Source organism: Miniopterus natalensis, chromosome 15, assembly GCF_054644295.1.
Source record: "Miniopterus natalensis isolate mMinNat1 chromosome 15, mMinNat1.hap1, whole genome shotgun sequence".
NCBI classification, from domain to species: Eukaryota; Metazoa; Chordata; class Mammalia; order Chiroptera; family Miniopteridae; genus Miniopterus; species Miniopterus natalensis.
Window position 1 is genome coordinate 9,144,995 of NC_142095.1, and position 23,065 is coordinate 9,168,059.

The following is a 23,065-nucleotide window of genomic DNA, read 5'->3' on the forward strand; positions in this document are numbered from 1 at the left end:
ACCTGGAGATTCTATTAAACACATCCGTTTGCTGACCACAATTGGCTACTGACACATTCATTTTGTTAGAGGAGCCTTTAAAGGAGATCATGGCCACCTGCCTGATCTTGCCCCTCTTCTTTTCTCTCCCTCCTAGGGAAAGCTCTGGAATATAGGACTTTGTCTTTTAAAAACTTCAGTTTCATCTTAAGGTCCCCAGAGGTTTCTGTCACTGAGTGTAGCCATTTTGTAGGATTTGTGATTCTCTTTTGCTCTCAGAATCAAGGTGGTTTTATGGAAATATTATTGTATCGTCAGTGTGTTCACACAGAAAAAATACTGGGGAAAGTCTAATGAATCAAGGCCACAATGAGAATCAAGTTAGACCTGAAACTAGATAATAAAGGGAACTCAAATGAGTCAGTGATTCTGTTGCTTAGAGTAGTTAGCCCTTTGTTTTTAAAATATGGAAACTGCTCTCCTGAACTAAGATGATTTCCTAGTTGGGGAGGCATGTTCTGAAATGCAGGTTTGCCCTAGAATCCCACAGCTGGAACCAGCAGGCAGTGTGGTCCAGCTCTTGCGCCTTGAGACCCCTCTTCTTTTCACCATGGTCACTCAGCCTGTGTCCCTCCCAGGCTCGTGGAATCTCACTTCTGAGGTGCCCTTGCCTGCTTTGTGGAAGTTCTGAGTGTTAAACTGGATCTTGCCCCTTCTCTGTCTGTCGTCTGTCTTTTCCACGTGGAATGGCTCCACTTCTTCGTAAGATAGTTTTTTGCTCTAACAGAACTTTCTTCATTGAGTCTTATAATCTGGATTTTACCTTAAAAATATAGGCATTCTTCCTCCCTGTGCACATTCCTATTAATGCAGGTTAATATTAGCTTATTTTAATGGCACTTAGAGTCTAAGTGTGTATTTATATCTCATCCTTCAAATAAGACCTAGAACTTCAGTTACCTTAAGCTGGTGGCAGTCATAGCTATTGACCAAGCGCGCTGCCTTAGAAACTCATACTGGGTGTAGACTGGGTAAGGGCTATGTTCTTCTCTCAAGTCTTTTTTAAATTAAGAATCAATTATTCTTTGGTTACTGAAGGTACCAATAGATTATCAATTCAGCTTTCTCCATAGGCAGTGTCATTAGAGTCTTCGATGTTCAGGGACCTCTTTTAAAAAAGCACCTGAACTAACAATATCTATCACCTAATATTAGAAAGAATCAAATCAGAACATGATCTATGAAATCTTCAAGGCCTCTTTAGAATTCTTATCAGATGTCCAGGGGGCTTTCAAATTACTTTTGGGATTCTTTAACACTATCAGGTATATACTAGGCGAAATCAATCTAGAAAAGCTTTCAAGTGTAATGAAATAAGAAATCATGTTAGGACATATCTGACAATTTATTTATAGTTGATCCCCATGCATACGGAGTGCTACTAGTTAGAAGGCAAATGTGAGTCTTTAACCTTAAGACCTACCACGTCAGAATACAAAGGAAGAACACACCCAGAGTCCATAAGTGACCATATTTAACACCTCTCAAAGACTTTGTATAGATCGGGCAGGTTGGCAAGCTGCAGGATATTTCCATCTTCTGTGAAATGCTTAGGAGGCAGGAGGTGTGAGCGGAAGGCTTTATAGACAACGTGTTCCACAGTCCACTTCCAGGAGTTTGGCGTGGAGCCAGGCACTTCACTCTGGAAAAACGTGTCAGATGTCATAAGCCTCCCCATTGTATCCCGGCATACGCTGGCTTCCTGGCTGACATGCACTGGGCTGGGAAAGTCTTGGTAGCTTATAAATGGGTTGCTACCTAATGCTTGTGAAGGGTCTAGGCCAGCCTCTCATACCCTACAGGCCTGAACACAGCGATGAGATGGGGGAAATGAAGAAGCCACGGCTCTCATGAGACTTTCTCCCCTGGAACCTCTGTTTCCATTCAGGGAGAATGCGTTATTGTGGTAGGATCTAACTAATGTCTGGTCCTGACTATGGTATTTGGGCAGCAATAGTAGGCAGTACATTTCTAATTTACCTCTAAAACAGGTCTTAATGTAGTCCCGTTTTCCTAAAAGCTCCATAGGTAAATGAAAATAAATATAATGGGGATTATTTTGCTCCATCCTTCCTCTCCTAAATCTGAGCCTTAACTACTTCATGTACAAGAATATATTCTTTCTCATCCATCTTTTCCTTGAAGTAAACTTTTCCAATCAATTGGCATACTCTCAGCACAGTTTGGTAAGTGTGCTACCTTACCTCCTTCACTGCAATGAGATATTTATTCTCTAGGGGCTTTGGCCAACAGGACCTAGGACTGAACCGTGGCTCCAATACCTACAGGCTCTCAGAATCCTTGAGCATGCCAACTGTCCCTTAGTTTTCTCCCTGTGAAACGAGCATGTCACTTCACCTCAGAGGATGGCTGTAAGTAATCACCGAGAAAAAGCTGCTACCCTTTGATTCTTAGACCATTTCAACCTCCACTACCCCCACCCACCCAACCCTTCCGAAATAGCTACTGATTGAAAAGCACTGTCATCTGATTAGAAAAAGTGACACAGGAACAAGAGGAACCCAGACCCTATTTGTGTCAAGCTGACATTCCATAAGAAAAGCTGGGGACCTGACCTTAGTACAGCCTTGTTTTCCTGGCAAAGCAGTGGTCAGATGTAGAGTCAGGCAAAAGCTAAAGGAGATGGGAGGCTGGTCAAGAATCTAAAGACTGTGGCTACACTCAGGGGCTACCAATGGGAGATACAGACCCACTTGCCCTGGACAATCTAACTCAACCTCCCGTCTCACTGTGATGACTTGTGACTTTACATCTCACAGGGAGATCACTCTGGAGGTACCTTCTAGACCAGCAGAAGAAAATAAAATTCAGGAATAAAGGCTGACCATTGTGTCCTTATGTGCAGTGAAATCCTAGGAATTTAGAGATGGGAAAGTTTCATCTCCTAAAGTTGTGTGAGGGCCCATCCCAGTCCTGGGGTGCCAGCGTCATCACCACAATACCTGTTGGCCTGAGAGGGTCGACTCCTCGGATATATACTGTTTCCGGACGGAGTAAAACATAGCACATTCTTTACTGAGGCTTTCAAAACATTCCTTTTCTTCGTCCCAGTTCACCTGGTCCAAAGAGAATTCAATACCTCAACATCAGTATGTGCTTTAAAAGCACTTCATTGCTAAATGGAGATCACAGATGACTTTAAAGCTAAATGCGATTTTTAGGCATGAAAGCCGTGAATTAGAACTGCTGGATTCTGCTGGGGTTAGGTGAGGGTGAGAAAGGGGCCTTTACCTGTTTTGCCCATTTCATGGTTATCATTCCAAACGCAGGTGGGGCACTATGCCCTCCCCCCAGCACACACTCACGTGCCCACATGCTTAGTATTGGCTCCATCACTTGCCTCAGTGGCTAGTCGAAGAATGAAGATCGGCAGACCCTCTAGTGGGGGCACATAGTTGTCGATCAGAAGGGGTAATCCAATCAGGTTCCCTTCCTGCTTGTGGGAAAAAAGGCCAGGATGGGGGGGGGGACAAGAAATAATGCTATTACAGTTTAACTTAAATAGATTCCATTTCCCCAGAGCTTCCTCCAGGTCTTGTCCTCACACCTGTGATTCTGATGACCAGGTACTTGACGGGGCAGGAGAGCTAAGCACTTAAAAAGAGCTTTTTGTCCTGTCATGTAGCAGAACAACTTTTTCTTTGGCTCACCCAAAGAGCATATCAGGAAGGAAAGCCCCAAATATCAGGGTAAGAGGAAGAAATGGAGAGCAAGTGGCTCATTCACTGGCTGGCAGGGACGGGGAGACACTCAGCCTCCTGGCAACAGGAATGGCCTGAAGGATGACAAAGCTTGTGTAACCTACACATGCAAACGACTAGTCTCACCCTGATTTGGGACCAACTACAGAACTTGACTCTCATGTGAAGAGCACAACAAGCGCAAGAATGGTCGTCACACACCTCATCAATCTCCAAAGAGAAGTAGTCTGCGAGCATCTCAGTCTTCCTTTTCAGAAACTGAACAATATATTCGGCAAGTCCTTCTTTGGGACCATCCTCCTCTGTCCAGCCACTCTCGGGACTATCTAAAGCGAGCATGGCGAGGTCAAAGAGCGGTGCTGGCTCCTAGGAAGGACAAGAACGTGAAGGAGAGTCAACACCCAAGTGAAGCCCAAGTTCCACAAAACCACTGTAGGAAGAGCCACAGAGCCACAAGCCTAACACTGATTCCCAAGGAAACTCAATAAAACCTCTTCCTGCTCTGCAGTGGCCATTTCAGCAGAGGTGACACACAGCCTGCTCAACAGGAGGGAAGGGCGAGACTGCGAGGAGGCATTTTCCTTCTGTGTAGCTTTGAGGACACACATTTCTAGAAAATCACTGGGCAGATCATTTCTTTCTACTGCGCGGCCCGTAACTGAAGCAATGGGGAGGGTGAATGAGAGAATGACGTTTCAGGTAAATCATCTGCTGTGGAAGAAAACTGAAATCTGTTAAAAATAAGGTGCCTCCATTTTCCTCCATTTCTCCCTTTTTGAAGTCATTACTGTGGTCATACATTCTCCTTTCATGTTTTAAACCCACGGCACACTGTTCTTATTTTTACATAACGAGAGGACTCAATCAAAAGGACGTAACTCTCCTGAATGTTTATACATTCAATAACAGAGCTTTAAAATATAAAGGGTAAAACTAACAGAACTAGAGAAATAGACAAATTCACAATTACAGTTGGAGGTTTCATTACCCCTTACTCAGTAACTGGCAGAACAAGTAGACAAAGCCAGGACACAGAAGGTGTGAGCATCACTATCAACTTGATATACTTGCCATTTACAGAACATTGTACTCAACAAGACCAATACAAATTCTTTTCCAGTGTACATGGAACATTTACCAACCTAGACCATATTTTGGGCCCTAAAACATCTCAATGAATAAAAATCAGAACAGATATCAAAGAAATAGAAGTCAGAAAAATAGAGAAGTCAGTTCTTTGAGATCAATAAAATTGACAAACCTCTAGCCAGACTGACCAAGTTAAAAAAAAGAAGATATAAATTATCAATATTAGGAATTAGATTATATCACTATAGATCTATAGGCATCAAAAGAGTAAAAAATATGAACAACTGCATGCCAATAAATTTAAAAACTTAAATGGACAAGTTCCTTGAAAGAAACAGGATACTAAGGCTCACTCAAGAAGAAAAAGTTAACCTGAATAGCTCTGTATCTATGAAAGAAATTGAATTTTTAGTTTAAAACCTTCCTATGAGGAAATCTCCAGGCCCAGATGGCTTCACTGGTGAAATCTACCAAACATTTAAGGAATAAACACCAATTCTACACAAACGCTTTCAGAAGTCGGAAAGGGGGGGGATACTTCTCAGCTCATTCCATGAGGGCAGATTACCCTGATACCAAAACCAAAGACAATACAAGAAAACTACAGTATCATTCATGAATACAGATACAAGAATTGTAAGCAAAATTTTAACAAATCCCAGTAATATTTAAAAAGGGAAATACATCATGTACAAACGGTTCGCCCCAGGAGTGTAAGACTGGTTTAATACATGAAAATCAATGAATGTAATTCACTATATTAACTAAAGAAAAACCGTACAATTATTTTAAATACTGAAAAAGCATTTGAAAAATTCAACATCCACTCCTAAATAAAAAGTCTAAGCAAACCAGGAATAGAAGGGAACTTACTCAACCTCAAGGGGCATCTATAAAAAACCTTTCTACAGCAGGAAGCAGTTAATGGTGAAAGGCTGCTTTCTCCCTAAGATCGGGAATAAGAAGGATTTCCACTCTCACCACCTCTATTCAGCATTGGTCTATGTGTATTCAAGAGAAAGAAAAGGCATCCAGATTCGACAGGGAGAAGGAAAACTGTATTTACAGATGCTATTATCTATATAGAAAATCTGACTGGAAGCTATAAAAATGTTACTAGGATTAATGAGTTTAATAAGGTTGCAAGATACAAGATCAATGTACAAAAACACTTGTATTTCTATGTATAGCAAAATAACTTAGAATTTCTAAAAAATGCCAAAGATTCAACACAATCCTAATAAAAGTTCCAGAAGGCTTTTTTGGTAATGTCACATATAAAAAGAAAATATGAAACACAGATATGTAGTATGATTTTTAACTCTAAAATTAGGCAATGAAAAAGTCTTGGAAGAAATGAGCTAAAATTGCTGTTTGGGGTTGTGTTTAGGTCTAAATTTTCTTAAGTAGATACTAATTTCTATAATAATAAACATTTGTTTAAAGTTGGCTACAAAATGGCTGTTCTTTGTATAAAACTATAATAATTAAAGATACCCCCACATGCAAATCGTACAACACAAACTATTCTAAGCATATTTAGAAAAATTTACCACATTACAAATAAGATATTAGGGCAAAGCTGTTTTCAGAAATGACCAGTCGTCGAAGTTTCAGGAATAGGATGTAGGAAAGAAACTTACCGACAACCTCAGAACACCAAAATTGGCAAAGTCATATATGAGTATCTGGTAGAACAGTTCTTCACTGAAAATAAAAATAAAGCAACCTTAGGAAAAGCTGAATCTGTGCTTGAGAGCCAAGCAGTAGGGACAAAGGGAGCACCCCTGAAACTTGGCCGGGACACAGGTGGCTCTGCCTTGCTGGGAGCCTTTTTAACAGTCCACCAAGATCATCTCCTCCAAAGAGCTGGGATTCCAATATGTCATTTCTTATCCTCACAAAACCCTGTAACACTTTATCCCAATCTACAGATGAGAACTCTGACACAAAGTTTTGGAAAGGAACCTGCCCACCATCACATCCATGGTAAATGGTTGAGCCTGGATTTGAAACCATGTCTGACTTCAAAGCCCAGGCCCTTCCAACTACATCATGCCTGTGCCTCCAGGACCATTCTTCCAGTAGCTCTGCTCTTTCCACGTACTCACTGATGTACCTAAGTTTGGTGGTGTTGAGAAGGTATAACTTGGTCTGATGCTGTGCCAAGGCCCACTGAGGATTCACACAGCCCACAAAGGAGTGGTTATGCAGCATCTCCTGCAGAGCTGGAAAACAAAACACAGGTAAGCAGTGCCATCCCACCACCACCTTTGCAGCCCAAAGCACCGAGCGCCCAACTAGAGGTGAGTAAGCAAAGATGCCTGACCTGCACCTCTTGCTGAAAACGAACACACATGAGGAGTGAAACAACTCATCTTTCAGAACGCAACAAGGAATAATCAGGGGTAGCCATCTGAGACAAAGCGGGAAGCCAGAGCAGTGACGAGAGCTCTGATGCCAGCTTTATCCACAGGCACCAGAGGGTCCTCAGGAATCGTGAACTTTAGTTTTTGCAGACTCTGAGATGTGGAGAAAGGAAAACAGAAGCCTAGAATAGTATGAAACGGAGACCCTAACCAGAGACCACAACCACTTCCCCAACAAACGAAGCCGAGACCCCAAGGGGCTGCGCCCTCAGTGTGAGGAAAAGAAGTGCCAACGTGTCCCACACCCACTCCCCTCCCTCTCAGAGGGCAGTAAGCAAAACGAGGTGGGTGAGTTTTAGGAATATTTATGTGTGTGGGTATTTACAGCTCATAAAAATACACTATAATTCCATTTATGTAAAGTTTAAAACTTATAAAACTAGTGTTTTTAGGGCTATAAATATGGGTGGTAAAACTATAATAAAAAGAAAGAAAATAATCACAAAGTTTAGGGTCACGGTTACCTCCAGGGAGAAGGGCAACGGGTGGGACAGGAAAAAGACTTAAGCACTTCGAAGGGGAAGGCTGTGCTCTGCTTCCTTAGCACGTGCCTGTTTTTTTGCTTCTGTAGGGCCTACATTTATTTTATAAATATGATTTTGCATTTAACATATCTGTATACGTGTGCGTGTGTATATTTTTAAATGAGAGATGTAAAGACACCACCATGCAGGGGACTGAGGGAAGAGGGCTGGAGACCAAAGGGCAGGGGTGCTGGGGACAGCAGCGAGCCTGTACGTTGCGTTTTTACTGTGCCTTTTTTAAAGCCTGGGCACCACAAGCTATTGTTACATAAGTTCTGCAACACTCCCTGCTCTCCCCACAAAAAGCAGCTTATTTTCTTCAGTTTTCGAGTAAGTGTTGCCCTCTGCTCCCACTGGAAACTGAACGTCTCTGCAGGACGTTCTGCGTGGGCGGAAATGATTTTAAAAGCTGGAGAACATCAAATCATCTTGGCTAGCGAGGCCCTGGAGGAGAGGGAGCGGTGAGGCCGCCGAGGCGGGCGGGAGACTTTCCACGGCCGTTGCGAGGGCGCTGGAGGCCCTGCTCCTGAAGGTGCCTCCCGAGGAGGCTCCAGAATCAACCCAGACGCCAGGAGGGCCCCTCTGACTGGGCCTCACGGGGCCCCTCACAGCCTCCTCTCCGACCTGAAGGGCGCCCACTTCACTGTCCCTAAACACCCCACAGCACTCGAAGCCTGTGGGCATGTCCCTGCCATCCTGCCAGCAGCAAACCGGCAAAATCCCTCTGTGCTTCCAGCGCAACCACACGGGAGTTCACAGCGGAGGCCTTGGTCTCAGCGCTTTCCCCAAGCAGCAGGGAGGCCACACCTGGGGGAAGGGTGACTAACCCTCCAGCTCCTGATGCCATCTGCGGGGCAGCAGCCCCTGTACATCATGTTCTGAGCCAGCCCAGCAGCCCTCCCAGTGACCTCAGCCCCTTCCGCTGCAGCCTGTCATCTAGGGCGCAGTCCCCACAACGCCGGGTGCCTTTAAGGCAGGGGTCATGGTTCACTCCCGTCCTCCTCAGGCCTTGGCGTGGCACATTCTCTATTGAGAAGATACCTGACAAATGTCTGCTAAAACGATTTCTTGTACCAAAGAAACTCATCTGGTGACAAATGACATGAGTACGTACATTTAGACCTAGGACTGTTCACCAAAGACCAAGAAAAGAAAAATGTTAAGCACACTTTCACATTCAAATGATGGCAAATAACTAGGATACTCCTTGCCTCATTCACTTACAGACTCAAAAATATGGGACTAGCAGTAAGTAAGTTCAGGCATTACTAATCTGAGATGAGCCCAATTCCGCGGGACACAGGACTGGATACTGGGTCAAAAATTAACCTCATTTGTAGATCGAATGTATGCCCACCAGGAATGGGTAAATCTACTCAAGGGAGTCGTCTGACTGAGGGTACAACTTGGACAGGCTTTCGGAATGATTGTCGGGCTTCACCTCCCAGTCATTCAGTCCTTTAGCAAATGCCCGCTGAGTGCACGTGCCAGGCATTGTGCCAGGCACCAAGGGGAGGCAGTGAGCTCAACAGGCGTGATCCTGCACAGACGCTACGCTGATGAAATAGCCACACAAAGAAATGCAACCAGAATGTCATCACAAGGAAAATACCTCTGTGTCTCCTGGGCCAGGGGCACAACTGGGGGAAGGGGAAGCCAGGCTGTTGGCCTATTAAGGGGAGTGGCCCAGCTCACCAAATGCGCGCTTCCGAGAAATCCCTGAACAGCTTTCAACTCAAAGACAACCAGCTTCCCCTGCCAGGGGCTAGGATGGAAACCAAATGCCAGTGGACAGGACCCAAGGCAGTGGTCCCTCCCCTCAAGCAGAGGCTTGAAGCTTCTGAAGCTTGCATATGGTATCTTAGGTGTTTATCGCAACAGTCCAGTAGTAGCATCATTTTACAAAGCAGGAAATTGATGCCCTGAAACTGAACACATTTCCGACCAGCTCGGGAATGGTGTGGCTAGCAGGAGCCTCACAGAGTTCTGGCTCCAAAGGAAGTGCTCACTCCACTCCCCAAGTCACAGACGGCTAGCTACTCCCCCGTAAGACCCCACAGCGGCGCGTCTGCACACCCCAGCTGTCTGGGATCAGTCAGAGTGCTTGTCCCGCACAGGCCGTGCATGTAGTTCTGCATCTGAATATTGGGCTGCCCTCCCTGCATATAGGCCATGCCAGTAACAACGCAGCCTCAGCAACGCATGGACCTGCATGTTCCAACTAATCTGTCCTCACCATCTTCCATCCCACGTCCTCAACTCTAAAATAGAACAGCATCTCCTCTTTCTCCCTCACAAGACCATTCTAGAATTACAGGAGATGGCGTGAGTGACTATGATTCGCCATCTCAGCCTCAGCAATGGACTCCAAACCTGATCAAACCTGACGCATGTTATTTTTATATTGCAATGAAAATAGTTTGCACCTATTCAGAAATTTATTGAAACTAACTTTAAATAGTCTGCTTTGCAAGAGGGATACAAACCCTTAAAGAAAACTGTCAATTCCAAATCTGAGGGAGTCCATTAAAATTACTGTGAGGAAGTCTGCTAAATATATCAAGTAACAGCCCACCTTTCTTACATTATTTAAAATGGTTTTAAAAGCTCCCAGCTGGAAAGCCAATAACAGAGAAAGAGCAACCGGAGCAAATCTTCATGGAAACAAAAACCAGAAGCCAAGTGGCAGCTCCTTCCACACTGGCAAGACCTTAGTCACAGGAAGTTTTTACCCCTCCCAACAGTGGAGACACCCTATATTTTCCCCACATGCAGACAAAAGCCCAGAGTGCTAAGAAAAGAGAGCGAATGGGGAAAGGCAAATTGAGGCCTTCCTGAATTCGCCCAAACCAGTGGTGACTGGGACAGAGAAAATGTGAGAGGCCACTGAGTCAGAGCGGATGTTCTAGAAGGTTAGAGATTAGGGGGAAAGGTACTAAACTGCTCTACAGCCACCCATTTCCTTTAAAAGTTAATCTAGGTTGTCATATTTTAGGACACATTTTATAGCAGTGTTGAAATTTAACTATTTTTTTATCAAGAAATGTGTTACAGATGGAAAACTGAAGAGCCATGCTAACTCATGTAGACTCCAGGGCAGAGCTGCTAGATGGAGCCCGGAGTGACGTCAGTGCTGTGAAGAACAAGTCGCTGTCACACACCTCAATCCCTGGGTCAGTTCATTCCTGGGAGGCGACTAGCCCCCTTTAATTTCCTAAAACCATAAAGTTAGTTGTGAAGTAACCGGGACCAGAATGGAGTCACACACTCAGGCATCCTGGGAGGCTACTTCTGAGGACGATGTTGTAAAGCTTTATCACTGTCTTTAGGATATAAAAATATATGTAACAAGTGTTTTACTTATATTTTATCTCTAATCACAATAATCTTCAAGGGTAAAATTAATTTCATTTTACAGGAGGAAAAACTGAGGCACAAAAGGGTTAAGTCATGAGTCGAAGGTCACACAGAAGTGGGAGTGCCAGGATGGGGCCCTCAAGCCTGCTGCTGTCAGCAAAAGCACTCCCAGCCAGCCCACGGGAGCAGAATTTTGCTGCTTTAAGAAACTAACTGAAGCTTATTTAAATGATGAATTTATTCTGACTCCTGTGGTTTTATGAGAATACCTATTAATTCCATTAAAACCAGAGATTATTTTCCTTTTACTCCCAGTTGAAAACTCTTTGAGCTGCTGCTGCTGTGGGTTAGGAAAGGAAGGGAGGTTTGCTCAGCACACTGCAGTGGCCATCCTAACCTGAACACGTTCTGCGTTTCCAAAAACTAAACGTTAGCAGTTTGGGCCCTCAGAGTCCCCAAAAGGCCTCGGCACTTACGTACTCTCATGTCCCCGCTCATTAATTTCTTCCCGGAGACTTAGGACACTGGTGAGGTTAATGATCCTTCTCCGGGGGGTACAAGCTGCCGTCATTTCCTTCTGGGACTCATCTTCCACCATTTCCACATCAGAGCCTTCCCGGTGTCTCTTTCTGCAGTGAAGGTAAGGGACTGGCAAATCATTACTATTCTTTTTAAATTTAAAAAAAAAAAATTCAGCCCAGCTTGGTATCCTGCATCTTGGAGAAGGGAGCAGCTTCCCTGTGCTGGCTCTGCACATCTAGGAGGGATCCTGGTGGCAGGCCAGCAAGGTCAGTCTGTTCCCTGGCACGCTGCTTATCCGCCAGCCCTCAGGCCCCAGCAGCTGGCTGCTGCACACGCAGGGCTCTGGAGTGTAGCTCGGCCTTGTAGAGCTGCAGGCCCTTGACCTTCCCAAGTCTCATTCATTCAGTGCTCCATACCGACTACATACAGCGGGAGCATCAAACATCATTTAAGTAGCAACAAATGCTATGAAGAAAATAAAACAAGGTAACAGAATGGTGGGGAAGTGAAAGAAAACTTTAAATGGACAAGGCTGGCCTCTGGTAAGAGGCGACATTTGAGTTGAGATCTGAGTGAAAGAAGCCAGAATCGTCCTAAGCCAAGGGAGCAGTGAGAGCACAGGGGTGAGAAGCTCTGTGAGCTCAGGCTGGCCACCAGAGCAGCGTGGCCAAAGCACCCTGAGGAGGGGTGGTGGTGGGCTGGATGGAGGGCAGGGGTTTTTATCCCAAGGGCAACAGGAAGCCACCAGTTTTCAGCAGAGCAGTGATACCATCTGATTTCCGGTTTAAAAAGATTTCCTTTGCTCTGTGGTTAAAGAACTTGTATTAGTTTCCTAAGTAATAAATAGAAATGTACTACTTCCCCGGCAGGGCTCTCATTTGAGAGCATGAAATGAGGTAATTCATGTAAAGTATCTGGCACATAGCGGGTGCTCAATAAATGTTAGTATTCTCTGGAAAAAATCCTCAGAAGTCATCTCGCTAGACTGACTCAGAAATGAGCAAATGGGAGTTAAAAAACTTGTCCAAGCCCGGCCGGTGTGGCTTAGCAGTTGAGCATCGACCTAGGATCCAGGAGATAGTGGTTCGATTCCCGGTCAGGGCACATGCCCCGGCTGCAAGCTTGATCCCCAGTGGGGGTGTGCAGGAGGCAGCTGACCACTGACTCTCTTATCACTGATGCTTCTATTTCCCCCTCTCTCTCCCCCTTCCTTTCTTTGAAATCAATAAAGATGTATTTTTTAAAAACAACAACAACAAAAACCTTGTCCAGGTTCCAATGGCCAATTAATGAAGGGATTTGGTGGTCAGCCACCAGTAGAGGTGCAGCCTTGGGCAGATGACCCTGAGCTCCAGGTTCAGTATCTGAGCACAATAACAAATCCACCTCACAGGTTTCAGTGGATATCTTTAAAAAACCTGCAGATCATGTATTGGATGTGCTCAAAATGCAATGACAGTCATTAGTCCTGTTCCTGCCTCCTTCCTCTACCCCACTCATCACCAGCTCACGTGCTTCAGGGAGTTTCGTAATTAGAATGGAGCAAGTATGTTTCTTCTGAAAGGAGTGAAGCAGCTCTGAGTGGGATGAAAGAGAATCCTCCAGGTACTTTGGGGTTTTCTCTCTCACTACCTTTGCTGTTGAGGCTTTACCAAAGTCATTACTGAAAATAAAGGGTAAATCTGATTTTTCTCCTGATATTTTTAACTAATGCTTGGAATTGTGGACATTTAAGATAATTCAAAGGTCGCTATGATGGGTAACTCTCAAGACATGGTTAAAAGCAGATGCTGGACAAGGCCCCAGCACTGTCCAAACAGAGGCCGAGGGTGAGTCAGGCAGACAGGAGATGTAGGTGGTTCATGAACAGCCCAAGTTACAGGCTGTTTTATTACAGAACAAAGGAGGCCAGTTGCACTTTTCCCAAAAGGCCATACCTGGGGTTGCCCGGGCTGGAGGGGGACCCTCTGTTCTCTGCCGTTTCTGAAGTCCCCTTGGTTGCAACCCTTTCCAAACTCTCATTCCTGGTAGCCACACTGACAGGAGCTGGGAGTTCGGGCATTTCCTCATTTTGCTGCCTGGCACTGGAGGCATCTGTGCTGTCCTCTGGGACGATGGCCTGGGGCTGACTGGCCTTGCTCCCCGGCTGCAGAAAGGCATCAAGCTTCTGCTCCCGGGAATCTGTACGGACCATCTGGTGGGCATAGACCTTGTCGCCACTTCCAGAAACAGATGAGGGGGTCACTCTTGTTGTGGATTTAACCACCTCCCCAGAGGGGCCGGCAAGACTTGGTAGTAAAGTCTGTGACAAAAGAGAAGACAGAGATTCAGAATATGACATCTAGAAGCCCAGGTCCCAGAGTGGAGCAGCGCTGGAGAAAGCAGTCAGACCCGGTATGATTATCATCACGGAATTATTATTATAGAAGCAATTGAGACCTAAATATGAAGTATAAAAGTAAAGATATACAAATATAAAATTTAAAAATTCAGCAAAATCCTTATAATCATAAAATTGGCCTGAAATGGAAATATTAGTGTAAAGTTCTATTTTTAAGCTTTTTTTTGCTGCTGGAAGGGGATTTTATTTTTATTGTGGTAAAATATACAAAATTTACCATTTAACCATTTTAAGTGCACAGCTCTGTGGCATGAGGCACATCCGCACTGCTGTGGACATCACCACCGTCCTCTGCAGACTTCCTCCTCCCAGCTGGACCTCGGTGCCCATCACGCTCACTGGTCCCCTCTGCCCCAGCCCCCGACAGCTGCTGTTCTGCTCACTTACACACTCCCTAGCTCTGTCCACTGGGCAGGCCCCAAAGCCATGGCCACCCAGGAGTAATGAGGACCCCTCGATCCAGATTAGTCTCTAAATAGTTCCCTACCAAAGTAAATCAGAGCTCCTTGGAGAAATGTACTGGAAAGTACAAAGGGAACCTATAACATCTTGTCATGCCAGAAACAAACAAACTCTCAAAGGCTAATGGAATTGGGTCAAAAGGACAAGAACATCAGCTTGAAGGGACTTCTGCTGGCCTAAGAAGGGATAATCTGAACATCAAAAAGAAATGCTCAAGATGGATTAAATGATAGGGCCTTGTTAACAGTTATGATACACTAAGAGAAACAGGGAAAGGGGGAGAGGGAGCGAGAGGAAGAGACAGGGAAAAGTCACTAGATGTTATGGGAGATTGCTAGAACACCTCATTCCTGTGCAAACTGATAATTAAAGGGACAGAATTCAGCATTATCCATACTTTCTAGTATGTGCTGTATTTCAGGATCACCAAATAGCTCTAACAAATGAGGGAAAGTTCTAGACAAAAGAATTATAATTAACACAAAAAATAATAAAATCAGAAAATCCTAATCTTGCAATCCTAATGAAATAACTGATTCAGGTAACGGCCACCATGATGGTGAAACCATTAATCTGAGTATCAGTGGGGAGCTTTACAAGGAAGGGACCAGACTGTCACCAGCTGAATCACCAAAACGACCTAACAAGTCAGTGTGCGCCTCCTGCTGGGATGTGATAGAAAGTACGTGGCTTCATCTACTAGGAATTCTTGCAGAAAAAACACTTTTTCACCTGAATATAATCATGCCTCTAGATCTACTTTCTGGTTTTTAGGAAATGTGGAGGATCAGAACAAGTTAAATGACTCTAAGAAGCAGCCAATTCAAAATTATTATTGTACAGGAAACCTTTAGAGTAAGCCAATGGGAACAGAAGGTGGTGATTTACCTAGTTTCAAAGACACTTAAACGAGATTTAAAAGACATAACCAAACATAAAGAGTGAAACTTAACTGGATACAGATTTAAACAAAGCTACTACAAAAGGATCTTTTTTAGACAGTTGGGACACCTGAATATGGACTGGATATTAAGTAATATTACTATTTGTTTTATTAGTTAAAAAGGGCACTGGGTTATAGAAAAAAATACTTTAAAGTGCATAACAGAGAACTAAGTAAAAAATAAATGCCTGGAATGTGTGTGTTTTTTTATTTTAAATATATCTCTATTGATTTCAGAAAGAGGAAGGGAGAGGGAGAGAGAGACAGAAACATCAATGATGAGACAGTTATTGATCGGCTGCCTCCTGCAGGCCTCTGACTGGGGATGGAGCCCACAAACCGGGCATGTGTCCTGACCGGAAGTCGAACCCCGATCCCCTGGATCATAGGTTGATGCTCAACCGCTGAGCCACGCCTGGCCGGGCTGGAATGTGCTTTAAAACACTCCTTTCCTCACCCCAAAGTGGGAGCAGGAGGAAGAAAGCAGTATGAACCTGGGTGATGGGCACATGAGTATTTGTTTTATCTACTTTTATGCATGTTTAGAAGTATTCAATAGTAAAGAGTTAAATTAGAAAAAGTTACAGCAGCAACTTTGCTCAGAAAGGAAAAACCGTTCTTCACGGACAATTTAAAAACCCTCGCAGTGTATTTGCCTATGTGATACTCACAGGTGGGTTTTACGAAGCAGAAATTAACACTACTTTGCAACCAGGAATTTTAAAGTCCAGAACAGTGAAATAGCTTGTCAATATGATGATGCTGGAACAAACTGCAGGAGTCCCAGGGTTCCTGATTTCCTTACCAAGTGGCTTCACAGCAAACCAGGGCTTTTGCTGCATTAGCTGTGGTCAGTGGAGTATAAGGTACAAACTGGGGAGCAGACAGAAGGTGACTCCTAGGCCAAAAGTCAGGGGCTCGGGTGGTCTCCTGCTAGCAGGGAGAGAAGGCAGGCTGAGGATGCCACAGGAGCAGGGACAGCTGAGTTTGGACCCCACCAGCCACAGCAACGCTCGGCTTGTGCACTGACAGAGAGAGGCAGGCCCTTGGATCCCCCGCCTCCCAGGGCCCAGCCCCTCCACTCTGCCCTGTGTATGCGGGACCAGCCTCCTTAGGACACCTCCAAGGGAGAAGAACGCGTGGAAAACGTGCCCTGCTCTGTTCCGGATGGCTTGTTTTCCTAGGAAGTCGGTTGAAGGTCCAGATGGAGGCAAAATGAGAAGTCAGGCCTACGACTCCAGGCCCAAGGATAACGTGACACCACTTTCCCAATCAGGTCCAAAGACGGAAATGTTACTAAAAAGAAACTATCAAATACTTGGAAAGAAAGTCCTAAAGCAACAGGCAAAAATGTGGGCCTCATGTCTGACGGGGCATATCTGAAGGTGGCAAAGGCGCAAGAGACAGAGGGCTGGGTGCCAGCGCCGCACCTGGGTGAAGTACGTCCTGGAGGAGTTGGAGCCCAGCAGCTTGCTCTCCACGTGCTGCTGCACCCGCTCCAGGATGCTGTCCTCGTGCAAGAAGTGAACTTCGTGCTTCGTGGGGTGCACATTGACATCCACATTCTGGGGACTGATTTCTAGACTGGCAGGAACAAAAGATCAATCACCTCAGATGGCGGAGGATGGGGAAAATTCACGCATGGTATATGTCGTGGCCAAGACTTGGGGAGGCCACGTGACAAAATGGTCACAGCTTCAGGGTCAAGTTTGTGTTTCCTGATTCAAAAGCTGACTTCTACGAAAAAGCCGTGTAGCTTTGGGTAATTATATCATCTTTCTTTTCCTCTAAAGTGACTTTTATATTACATTTTAGTGATAGAAAGTTTTCTCATGTATATTCTTGTGTTGATCTTCATATAATACCGAATAATAAGTAGGGGACAGGTTCATGCTTACAGATGAGAAAACCGACCCAGAGAAATTAAGTGACTTGCCCCAGGTCACATAATAAAAATTTCCACTAGTTCTGGAATGACAGTAACAACTGACATATGATGAATGTGCCAGTTACATGCCTAGTGCTTTACAGGATCAGCCCCAAATCCTTGTTTCACGGCTTGCTGACAACGGAACTTTGCAATGCGAGCCTTTGTCAGTAGGGGGCGTTGGGGGGGGCCCAGGAGGTGGAAGGGGTTTCTCTGCCAGCTTTGGGGCAACATCTGCCTGGTTTAGGAGCAAGACATGTTATTCATCTTTGTTTTACCAACACAGTGCCTGGCACAGGGGAGGCTCTCAGTGAGATTCTGCTTCGCGAGTGAACAAAGGAGAGCAAGCGGCCCTTCGCTGTGAGGAGGGACAGAGGCCTTGGCCAGTGGCGCTCGGATGCCTCCCGCCAGGCTGAGCGGGCCGGCTCCTTCAGAGCGCAGCACCATGGAGTTCTGGCTCTCGTGCATCTCGGGCGAGGGGTCTGGCGCTGCCTCACCTGAGGTACAGGAACGGGTGTGTGTTTTTGGGCAAATATGCTGCATACACCGTTTCAATGGCTTTTCTTAAGGAAGTTGACTCTACCAGACGATCTAAAAAATAAAAGGGAAGGAACCAGCTCACAACTGTCCTGATGTGCGAGGTGACAGGGGAACAGTCATACCACGCCACGAGATCACCTCAGGAAGACTGCCTCTGGGGTGACTCCATCAGACTCCCAGAAAGGAAGAGCCCCCTTTCCCTGTGGCTCCTTCCCGGTATCTCACTAGGCGCTTGGGCCTCTCTCCGCTCGCCCAAGTACCAGAAACACTACAGGGCCGTAAATCCTGCCCGTCCACTTCCCTTCCCCTGCCTGCCCACGCGGACGACCTTTGCCCTTGCTGGGCGGTGGGCAGTCTGACTTCAGCTCTCAGACTTTTCATTCCGCAAATACGTACTGGCTACCGACCACGTGCCGCAGGAGTGTTCTTTGTCCCCACCACCTGAGCGAGCCTGCAGCATGTGAGATAACCAAATGACATGCACAAGAGCCTGACCCCTCTTTGCTACCAGGAACTTGGCCTCAGGACCAGATTAGCTAATGTTACGCGGAGCCTGTGCAGTAAACAGCCCCCCAGGAGATGGACGTGACATACTCAGATGGCAGTTACAGTGATCTTTGCTTGTCTGTTCTGTAGCCAACACATATGTTACAAAGCAGTTACTCTTCATGGTCAGGAAAAAACAAATGAAAAACATTTTCCGAGCCTCGATTAAAGCAACCTTTGTTATATTTCAGGCTTACGTCCTTCCCAACAAAGCTGGAAAAGACTCAGCTAAAATAAATCAGTTTAACAGAATGTGGCTATAAAATACTGGCTCTCTCCTTACTTGCTTCTATATTGATTTGAACTGCTGTCAAATATGTATAATTTGGGACATTTATAGCTGGTTATCACTATAAATGAAAGAGAGGCTACACCATTTCCAATAGCAAAGAAACAAAAAAAAAAAACCCTATAAAATAATTATGAGCTGCTTTAAACAATAAAGGTAAAGGACCTATGGGATAAAAATGATAATAACTGAACAAGTGGAAAGATGCATCTTGTTTGTAGATGGAAAATAAAAAACAGAATGAGACCGTGTTTGGGATTATTGGTTGCTGCGCTGTCGCTGTCTCTCAAAACCCTGTTATATGCAGTTAAGTCACAAGAAGCAGAATGCACAGTAATATCTGCTTAACAGGCAGTGGTCACGTAAACACTATGTCAGCAGAGACATAAAGACAGGAAAGGAATCTGAGAAGCTCCACATTTATTAGTTAATTTCCCCCCAATTTTTGTACTGTTCTTTGTATTATAAATAATTCTCATTCTTTTTTTTTAATTTTAAAAATATGTTTCTTTACTGATTTCAGAGAGGAAAGGAGAGGGAGAGAGAGAGAGAAACACCCATGATGAGAGAGTCATTGGGGATCGAGCCCTCAACCCGGGCATGTGCCCTGACTGGGAATTGAACCTCGATCTCCTGGATCCTAGGTCGATGCTCAACCGCAGAGCCATGCCCAGCCAGGCAATAATTCTCATTCTTTAAAAAGAAAAATCTCAAGGCACTTAGCATCCAATTTCTTTGCTTTAATAACACTGTCTACACCTGTGTCCTGCTGTGCGGTTTCAAGCAGTGGCCCTCGATCTAAGGCGAGAAGGCGGCTCTGCCCAGGGGCCTGCTGGAGAGGCTCCCAGGCCAGCAGGTGACGGAGGTGTGCTGGCTCGCAGGGGCCTGCCATGCCCTCTCCCGGCATGTCTCAGAGGGCTGAGCAGACTTAGGCCAGAAGTGAATTACAAACGCTTCCTAATCAAACCACACTTCGGCTCGAGCTGGTCTGTGTAATCAAACCCATGGACGAGTTTTCCCACGGTCCCGCCGAGGGCCCTGCGGACCGCCCGCCCGGCCCCTCCGCACTTACGGTTGATGAAGAGTAAAAAGATGCATTTCTTCACGGAGTAGTTGGCGTTGGAGATGTAGCCTCTCATGCTGAAGGCTAGTGCTTTGTCTTCACACCCAACTTCTATCAGTTCTCTGGTTGGAAAGAGAAACGGTGAGGCTTTTGGAAACACCAGAAAGTTCAAACATTATAAAGAATCAGAATTGGAAAAATCAGGGCTCCTTCCCATAAACAAACTGCCGAATGAGGACCCCAGTGACTTGGTTTGTTGAGGCCCTCTGAGCCCACCCATCAGTCCGCCTGCCCGCGACCCACTTACCCACCCAGTCCGTGTTTGCAAGCACTGACCAACGTTATATGCCGAGCACTGCTCTAATCGCTGGGGCAGAATGACAAGGCCAAGTTGAAACCTTATTTTGCTGAAACTTTTATTTATCTTAGTAACCACATCCCAAAAAGATGAGATTCCTAAAACACTCCTCTCTGCTGAATCCTGTACTATACTGAACCGCACCTAATGGCGCTCCAGTGTGGTGTCCCCAGAGGGTGCTTTTAGGGAGGTGACGTTAGTAGGTGAAAGGAAGTCCTCGGACAAGCCACACTCATTTCTGCCGGGGGGGCGGGGGGGGGCGGTCTTCCTGCGTGCTGGTCCCTCTGCCCAGCTCCTCCTTACCCCTCACTTCTCAGGGATTACTTCCTCAAAGAGCCTTCTCTGACCATCTCCCTCCCCTCCCCTCCCCTAAGTCTCCCTCGCACCTTATACGTAAGTGTGCCTCATATCCTTCCTTTGCAGCACTAGCGCAACCACTAACGAATGGCATAATTATTTCATGTCTTTCCAAGCAGAACGGGAGTCCTCTGAGGGCGAATATCATCTCTGCTTTGTTCCCGCCTATATATCTCCAGCACACAGCGCGGCACCCAGCCACCAGCAGGCACGCGCTGAGCACTGGCTGACTGGAGGAAGCTCTTCACGCAGTGGCAGCATGTGCGCTGAGCCTCTGGGCACAGGGCAAAGCTGGCGGCGTTCCCCATGCACAGCGAACCTGCAAACCCTTTCTTCCCAAAACGTCTCCAGAGGCTCGGTGTTCTGGAGACACCCTTTGGGAGCTGCTGCTCTCTGAGATTTCTTGTCTCTTACAGTCCCCAGGAATTTCATAACAACGAATGCTTAGGCTTAAAATTTGGTCAAGAAGCTCTTAAAAGTTTCACTAGAAAGTACACTTTCACTTAAAAGTACACTAGAGCTCCCCTTTAGCTCTGGGAGCACCATTTAAAAACAATTCATTAACACCTAATCACTAAGAAAGGTAATCAAAAGGAAAGCAACTGTTCCCCAGTCAGAAACTTTGTTTTGCTCAAAGAATGAATAATTCATCCTTCAAAGAAGAAAACTGGGTTCTACGACTCCTGCTGCTGCTTTTAAGACTATTTGAAAAGGTGGAGTCAGGGGCTGCCTCACTCATCTAGCGCCTGGCCCGGCATATACGTAGAAGGGCGTTAGTGCCCCTCTCCGACTACGACACAGGCATTCTGGACTTTGTCAAGTCCTGGGGTTTTGGCTGGGAACGTGTGAGGGACACGGCGGTTTTGGTGGTAGTGGGAATGGTGACAGAGGGTCGGCCAGGAGGGATCTGCAGTGCAAGCCTGAGGCTCTCCTTGACGGTGAAGGTTTGGTGATGCTCACAAATGTGCCTGTCACCACAGAAGGATGTCTTTAAGGGCAGGAAATATTTTGTCTTTACAGCCTTAACTTCTGGCAAAAAGCCTAGACGATGGGAGGCAATGAATGAATGCTGAGCGATAACAGGTGAAGTCCTAAAGTGGCGACAACAGAAAGCGACGGAGAAGAGGGAGCGCTGGAGGAAGAAGATCCCTTCCGAGGCCCAGGAAGAACACGGGTTTCACAGCCAGGCCACCTGAGAGACAACAGCCCCCCGGAAGTGGGGCCTGAACACCAGCCTGCAGGCTCGATTAAAGCAAACTTTTAAGGTAAGTGCTATCTTATCCAACATAACGTGATGAAACATAAGTTCTCAACATACCGGCTCACAGCATTTCCAAAGATGGAGCGGATATTGTCCACGGTGGTGGCGCTGGGCAGCGTTCTAACGTCGGCCACTGTCTCGCCTTGCTGATAAACAGAAGAGGCGACTGACTGTCTCACGCGTAACGGAAACATCGGAACCTTACCTCCACAGGCAAACTACAAGAAGTCCTTTTATCTTTTATAATACATAACCGTCCCCTATGAATCAAGAACTTACTTTTTTAACTGAGAAACTAATGCCTGCATTGTGTATTGAATATCTGGCAAAGAGAAAAAGAAAATAAGTCAGTAAGCAAAGGGGGGCCAAATGCACAAAACTTGTCAGAGCCCCTTTCAGTTAAGTGACTTGGTGGAGTGAAGTGATGTAAACAGAGACAGACACAAACGGAAACATCTTCATGTACATTTTACCCACAGGAGAACAAGGCGGCAGAGACTTCGTGGAGACAGCCATGCTGAAGTGGCTGGATCAGAGGGAAACAGGGTCCCACTCTGCAGCTGTAGGCTGCTGACCACACCTAAGGGTATCTCAGTATAATTTCCTCGCCCACAGTTTACTTTCACAAACTCAAAAGGTCTGGGTTGCCTCAAGGACAGGTTGAGAAGCCAGCTTTAACACCCCCTGCACTCTCTTCTTCTTGCTCAGACCCTCAAGACACCTGCTCGCCACCCGCTTCTTCCCCAGCCCGAGGTCCTGTGCCGGGATCTCCCAGCCTCTCCTCAGTGACTGTTACTTATTACTCCCCCCCCGCCCCCCGCACGGGTCCCATGAACTGAAGGGTTGTGTCTAGCAAAATGCACTAACTCATAACAATAACTAATGCACTGTACCACACCTAGAACCCAAACCGCCCACTAGAGCTCCTCTATTTCCTGGAGATGATGCATATTCTGACACTGATTTACACAATTCCAGGAAAAGCGCAGAAACTTGATGTCTGAGTCTGTTCCACTTTATTAGGGGCAAGTGTTTTATTCCTTTCTGGTTTTTCAGAAAGACTGCAAAGTAGTTAACGTGTCTGTCACAATCTAAGGACACGGAGGTGCAGAGAGCCCACGCGAGAGCCTCGGAGCCAGCAGATTAAGTCTATCGAAATGCTGAATCCCTTCACCTTCTAACAGCCCTGGTCTTCCTGTGGGAAACCACCTCCTCCCCATCCTGCCCGGTACATCG

The 23,065-nt window shown here is 45.9% G+C and overlaps 1 protein-coding gene across 2 annotated transcripts in view; it reads right to left on the reverse strand.

Annotated features, from left to right (window-relative positions):
- Window positions 1–1,365: 1,365 nt before the first annotated feature.
- MLH1 (mutL homolog 1) overlaps window positions 1,366–23,065 on the reverse strand; it is a 33,796-nt gene continuing 12,096 nt past the window's right edge. For both annotated transcript variants that reach the window (XM_087824872.1, XM_016198850.2), the window contains exons 7-19: window positions 22,109–22,151; window positions 21,887–21,975; window positions 19,863–19,975; window positions 17,913–18,006; window positions 16,919–17,072; window positions 13,620–13,984; window positions 11,641–11,789; window positions 6,970–7,078; window positions 6,494–6,557; window positions 3,963–4,127; window positions 3,401–3,493; window positions 3,003–3,116; window positions 1,366–1,681 (exon numbers count right to left, since the gene is read on the reverse strand). In XM_087824872.1, coding sequence (XP_087680998.1) covers window positions 1,514–1,681; window positions 3,003–3,116; window positions 3,401–3,493; window positions 3,963–4,127; window positions 6,494–6,557; window positions 6,970–7,078; window positions 11,641–11,789; window positions 13,620–13,984; window positions 16,919–17,072; window positions 17,913–18,006; window positions 19,863–19,975; window positions 21,887–21,975; window positions 22,109–22,151 — 1,720 coding nt within the window. In that variant the 3' untranslated portion in view covers window positions 1,366–1,513. The remainder of the gene's footprint in view (window positions 1,682–3,002; window positions 3,117–3,400; window positions 3,494–3,962; window positions 4,128–6,493; window positions 6,558–6,969; window positions 7,079–11,640; window positions 11,790–13,619; window positions 13,985–16,918; window positions 17,073–17,912; window positions 18,007–19,862; window positions 19,976–21,886; window positions 21,976–22,108; window positions 22,152–23,065) is intronic.